At 41.8% G+C, this 6,115-nt stretch overlaps 2 protein-coding genes across 3 annotated transcripts in view; both read left to right on the top strand.

Annotated features, from left to right (window-relative positions):
- The window catches only part of DNAJB14 (DnaJ (Hsp40) homolog, subfamily B, member 14), a 23,766-nt gene extending 19,298 nt beyond the window's left edge, over positions 1 to 4,468 (top strand). The window contains exon 7 of one of the 2 annotated variants that reach the window (XM_009327034.1): positions 939 to 4,468. In XM_009327034.1, the coding sequence (XP_009325309.1) occupies positions 939 to 1,063 (125 nt within the window). In that variant the 3' untranslated portion in view covers positions 1,064 to 4,468. The remainder of the gene's footprint in view (positions 1 to 938) is intronic. The other variant, XM_009327035.1, reaches the window with a different exon arrangement.
- The window catches only part of LAMTOR3 (late endosomal/lysosomal adaptor, MAPK and MTOR activator 3), an 8,799-nt gene continuing 6,128 nt past the window's right edge, over positions 3,445 to 6,115 (top strand). The window contains exon 1 of the mRNA XM_009327077.1: positions 3,445 to 3,487. Within this exon, the coding sequence (XP_009325352.1) occupies positions 3,445 to 3,487 (43 nt within the window). The remainder of the gene's footprint in view (positions 3,488 to 6,115) is intronic.

The raw sequence follows: 6,115 nt of genomic DNA, 5'->3' as shown, positions 1-6,115 counted from the left end.
CCTTTCCCATTTTTCAGCATTTGTTCTTGACATGCTTACTTCTTTAAGCATGAACAGAGTCCTGGACAATGCGAAAGAGGCCCACAATTCCATATGTACATATTTACTGGGAAAAATGCGATGACTAGAGAAGCATCTGACCCTAGTATAAAGAAGAAAAATAACCTGAAGGTGGTGACTGTCATGTTATTTGCTGTTAGCAATTTATCAGGTTGTGAAAACTACCCAGATTGATTTTGAGAAAGCGGCCCCTAATAGATTTTCTCTATTTATAGAAACAGCTGATTTTGTGGTTTTAAGGATTCAGAATACCTGTTCTGTGTTGGATCTCCGTGACAATTCAAGTCTTTCCAGCGTTGATTGACATTTAGGAATGCCTTGCTAATCCACTTTGAGTTGAAGGGCTGAAAAAGATTTTATAGAATTAAAATGCTCAGCAATGTCAAGCTATTGAACACCAGTGTAATACAGAGCGCTCTTTTATTAATACCTCTGAACACTGGCAGTCTGAAGCAGCATCAGTTGAAGTAATGGGCTTAACATTCAGAATGGATTTTTGGGTACAGACGAGACGCTAGAGCTGTCAGTAATATGCAAGATCACTGAGTGTGGCCTATATTTGTATTGTTTAATGAAGCCTGACAGAAGTAGTAGGGGTTGGTTTGTTTTAATCAGGTACTGCTGTGTGAAATACGAGTGTGCTGGAAGGCTGTTACCGCTTTCCCTGCTCAAAAAGATGAAAAGCTTGTCAAGATCCCGCAAAGGGAAGCTGTAGCAGTGCTGTTAAGGTGGTGTCTGTGGGTAGTTAGAATAGACAGAAGGAAAAAAGGGTGAGGATTACACCTGAGGTGTTTTGGACAGCTCTGAGAAGGAATGTATCATGTGCGAAGTATCCAGTTTTTAACCTGAAAAATCTTTTCCTCTTTTTTTCATTAAAGAAACAGACTTAATTTATGCAGCAAAAGTATATCGAGATGACCGTCTCCAAAAGAAAGCAGACTCCATGTCCATGGACAACTGCAAAGAACTAGAACGGCTGACCAGCCTCTATCGAGGAGGATGAACTACAATTATACACGTACATCTTTATGTATGCCGTTCTCTCTTGTAAATTAAGAAGAGATTTAGTTTCACCATGAATGCTGGAAAAGAGGGGTGGATGTAAAACTCTACTGTGTAGCTGTTTCCAGAAACCTTACGCTGAAATATCATTTAATGGCTTCTTTACCTACTGTGAAATATAGGTAACTTTAATTGTCTAGATTTTCCTTCCAAGCTTCTGTGAATTCTTTCAGCAGAGAGAATAGCTCAGAAAGGATGCTGTACTTGTAGAGACTTAGTCATAGTGGTTCTCCTCTAACATATTTGCCATGTAAATATCTGTGGAAAGAACACTTTGTGTATATACGAGTTAAATGACTTTCTATTTAAAATCTCAGAAACTTAGTTCCATACAACATTTTGTCTCACTGATGGAATAAATAGTATGATTACATCACTCCTATTCAGATGTCAAGTGTGTGGAGTTGAAACAAGAATTTTTAATATTTTATCTCTAACTCTATGTAAAATCTTCTAGGTTTACCAGCTTAGAGGAACTTGGTATTTTTAAATATAATGGCATATATTCCTAAATATCTGTTGGGGTATATTGATCTGGTGTAGAGTAGCCATTAGCTGTTGTAGTTTTTTAGTGTTTCTAAGCAATGCTGAGAAGACTAAGAGCTACACTAATCTCTCTTCACAGTAAATATTTGCAGATCCTGTACAGACCATGATAAGCATTGCTTTTAGTCCTTGCAACGGTTTACAGCAGCTCTACCGTTTGGTATTCCAGTAGTATTAAGTCCATACGTATGGTTAACATGCATCCATAGCTTCCTTAATTTTCACTGGAAAGGTAGAGGAAAACACGCAATAGTAAAATCTTAAAGCTCAAAAAAGAAAAAAAAAGGCAACCTTTTTTTTTTTTCCTGGGAGGCTTCCATTTTCTTACTATTTTTTTTAATTTCAAGCTAGGTCCCGACACTGATTCCTCAATGGGCACCAAGAGCGGAACAGGGAAATATTGCTAAGGACAAGCTATGTGCCTTTCAACGCTTTTGCCAGCTATTTAAATGGTTTGCTAGTTTGCAGTACGCTCCTATGGTCAGAGCCGTTATCACTTGTCCCGGGGCGGAAGAGGTAGGGTGTGCATTTCAACGTTCTGGACCGGGACGTTGCCGGACTGACTTCCTGGAAATGAGCAGACGTACCGTTCAGCTCCTACGTACAAGATCATGTAGCTCAGTGGCCTGTACCTGGAAACTATATGTAGCCACACCTGCTGATGCAGAGAGGCGTTTTGAAGCAGCGAAGTACAATGTACTTGAAGTCTATCGAGAGTGGGTTGAAAATGTTTTTAGGTTCAGTAGCTGATGTTTTTACATTTTAACAGTGCTATGCAGGAGAATGTTTCTTGCATTTGAGAATGCCAGGTGGCTCATAATGAGGGCAGTATTTTTTGTTTGAGAAAACTGCTATCTTTGAACAACGCTGTCGGTTTATGTGGAGCCAAATTCTCCTCCTAAATTGAAAGTTTAAATACTTGACTGACTTCATTGGAATTCCTTCTGCTCTAGAGCAGGATTTGACTTCAGAAATACGCTAAATGCTATTGCTCTAAGTGACCCAGAAATCATTTTGCGTATGTACCTCTTCTAAACCGTCCCACTGGAAGTGTCCTCTACTGAATTGGTGTAACACGAGAGAGAGTAGCTGCAGGCTTCTAACTGACCGGCTAAACCAGCATTCAAGGTGGACATCAAAGCCTGAGGCACAAAGCAGAACTAAAAGCTGCTGAAACAAAAAAGAAAAGGGGTTGCTGTACTGGATGTCCTTACTGATATTATAGGAAAAGTGTGCGGAAGTAGTGGGAAAGGCACCCGAACGTTTGCAACAGAAATTGATGGAGAAAACGGGATTCCCCGGATTTTGTAACCGTCCAGAATGTATTGTAATTATACTAATGAAAACAAACTATCAAAGTACATATTGGTACTCCCGTGTCTTCTTAATAGAAGAAAATTGTTCCAAAGGCTTTAACGAGTACTCGGGCCTTCCCGTTCACAAATGAGTCTGAGCTTGCAGGTGGTCTTTTAGTTAAGGGGAAAAAGGCTACAGAACGCATTTGTCGAGTACGAGAACAGTGAAGTCAGAGTGAAGAGACGGTCGTAGCAAAGCTGCTTATAGTGATCGGGTGGGTTATGTCTGCCCTGCAGTTACTTCTGCTGCAGCCAAGAAGCAGGTAAACGGACGGATGTGGAGCTCTGTTAGGTTGGTTAGACTGTGATCAGTATCTCAGCAAACTGGAATCAGGCAGTGGCTGCGTCCTGTGGCAACGCAGGTGTCCCAGCCGTTTAAGTGAGACCTAGGCTGCTACGTTTCGTTGGATTACCTATTGCGATGGCCATTGTCAAAGGAGGAAACAACTCCTATGTTTATACCGGTGGAAAAATGCTGCTTAGCGTTTAACAGATTAAATAGTTGCACACTTTGAAATATGCAGTAGAATGCAGAAGGATGCTATTATTTCCTGTAGCATAAAGATTAACCCGCTCTAAATACGGCCTGCAAACATTCTTTTCGTATTCCAAGTGGGTGTTTCTCTCCTCGTGGTTGTTACTTTTTTCTCAAGTCTGAAGGTTTTTCTTCAGAAGTATCACTATCTTCCCTGGTTTTGTTGAAGGAATCTGCTGGAAAGTTCAGAACGAATTTTCTTGTGAGCAAGATGCTAATGGAAGAGGGCAGAGTACTTGAACCTTTTCAGACGACCTTTCTTCAGAAGGTGAAGTTCTCATTAAAATAAGATATTGGAAAGAAAAGGGAAAAACAAAACTGGTTTTGAACAGCCCGACTGAAAATCCCTCAGCTCTTGCAGCTACCTAGAATTAACCCCTTACTCTTTTTATTTAGTCGTTACCTGTATTTAATCCAGAATTAAAGATAGCACAAGCGTGGGTTCTTGATTTCTCCTTTAAAAGAGCAAGCAGGGAAGTCCTGCGAAAAGTGAAAAATCTTGGCATGACACTTTGACACAGCATAATGAAAAAGGGAGATGATTGGCATCCGCTGAAATACAACATCAGTTTGTGTTCTATTTATGGAGCATCCCGAGTCACAAGCGAGTTCAGTGTTCGCATCTGCTGAACGTTTTCCTACACCTTCTCTAACTGTTTAGGTAAAACAAGATTAGATTTGAATTTTTGACTTTTTTTTAAACAGTCTTGATTCTTTCACAAGCTTCCAAGAAAAGGTAGAACGTTATAGTCGCTAAAATGTAACAGATGCATTTAAATAGGCAGGGGACACAACTTTAAGTTATATGCATTTTTAATATAACTTTGTAACGAATGCTGTAAAAGGATTAAAACGGGAGGGCAAAAATATGTTTGTTCAGGTTGTTTGTTCCATAAATTCCATTCACCCTAAACAGTTGTTACTCTTTCTTCTTGTAGATCTGTCAAAGAGCAGAAGGAAAATCTAATAGTGAAAGCAAACATTTTGTTTTAAAAGAGTCAGTTAATACACAAGTTCCTGAGGCTCTACCTTTAAGAAGTACTAGCTTCCCGGTTGTCTGAATCTGGTTAATCCAGCGCAGTCGGTTTCACCGGAGGAAGCTGGGTCGTAAGGATCCACGGCGACTGGCGGTCAGAAGCCCTGGTGCCGTATCCCCCATCTAACAACAGTCTCCTATAACCTCGCAAGCGCCACCGATGGCTGTGCGTTGCTTCCCCCCTGCTCCTTTGCAAACCGCTGTGTAGAGCCTGGAGGAAAAGTACCACGTAACAAGTGCAAAATTTTGTGCGGCGTTTGGCACACGATCGAGGTGCTTTTGGGAGCAGACAGGACAAAGGAAATAAATACAGGAGAGAAATAACGCCCTTATAAACCCTCCTCCCCATACCTCTCTTCTCCAGGGTAACTGTGAGACTTTTCAGTCCGGCGGGAACTAGGTCTGAGCGTCGGATTTCTCCAGATTTTTAGAAATAATATTAAAATACAATGTTTAGTTACGATGTTATCCTTCATGCAGAATATACTTTTCCCATCAGTACGGGTTTGCTCGGTGAATAGGCTGTCACTGGAACCGGAGACAAAATTCCCACAAATATTAGCAATATACGCAGGAGCCATCTCGTAGATACTTTTTCGTAGCTTTCAGTCGTGCTCACTGTGGCAGGGAAACAAGTAAAATCCATCACTGAGCATCATGCCTACGAATTTTGAAAAGCCAGTTGCATTTTTAAACATCTTTAGTGTACGGTAGGGAATACTTTCATAAATGAGCGGACCGAGGTTGTTGCAGGTAGCAATTTTCAAAATGCTACCAGAAGCTGACACGTAGGAATTTTACGGGGATCTCTTTAGGTATCTCTCTAGTATGACCGAGTCCGTATCGAACGGCTGCGTCTGCGCGGCTTGGATGGAGAAGGAGGTACGGACTCTCAATATTCAAATGAACTTGCCCTTCTGGACGAGCTCTTCCTCTGCCGATCGCAAAAAAGTTGCTTCTCTCTGGTTGCGTCGGGCTTTTTCAAAACTTCGCCAGACCTATACATTCAGAAATATTAGCAATTTTAAGGTCAGCTTTGTTGTTGTTGTTTTGTATTTAAGCTCCAGTATTGGCATCTAAGCAAAATCTTCAGGTACCGACAGCGCTCAGCATCTAGCGCTGTCAGAGAAGAAGCGCCGTTACAGGCCGAGCGGGCTGGTTTTCTTTTTTAAATCTACCGCTACGGTCCTCGATTCTGATGCAACAAGACTTTAGAAGCAGCTGCAGTTACCTCTCTCTCACACTGTGGGCATCTACTGGGCGAATCCGTTTTATTTCTTCGCCTTTGCTGTTAAATGACGAGCCTGCAGGCCCGCGGCACCACGGACCAGATCCGAAAGCACGGGGAGCGGGCGTCACCGGAGGAGCAAAACCGGGTGTAACTGCACGCGGCAGAAACGGGCGTTTGCTCTTCTTTTTGTTGTTCCTTTATCTTAAATTCTGGGGTGTGTTTTTTTTTCCAAGACTGTGCTGCCGTTGCCAGCGGTGCCCAAAGCCGAATCGGCCAGAACCTCACCCGTC

The sequence above is a fragment of the Pygoscelis adeliae genome, unplaced genomic scaffold (genome assembly GCF_000699105.1).
Source record: "Pygoscelis adeliae isolate BGI_AS28 unplaced genomic scaffold, ASM69910v1 Scaffold87, whole genome shotgun sequence".
In the NCBI taxonomy this organism is placed as follows: domain Eukaryota; kingdom Metazoa; phylum Chordata; class Aves; order Sphenisciformes; family Spheniscidae; genus Pygoscelis; species Pygoscelis adeliae.
This window is presented reverse-complemented; position numbering and strand designations above follow the sequence as displayed.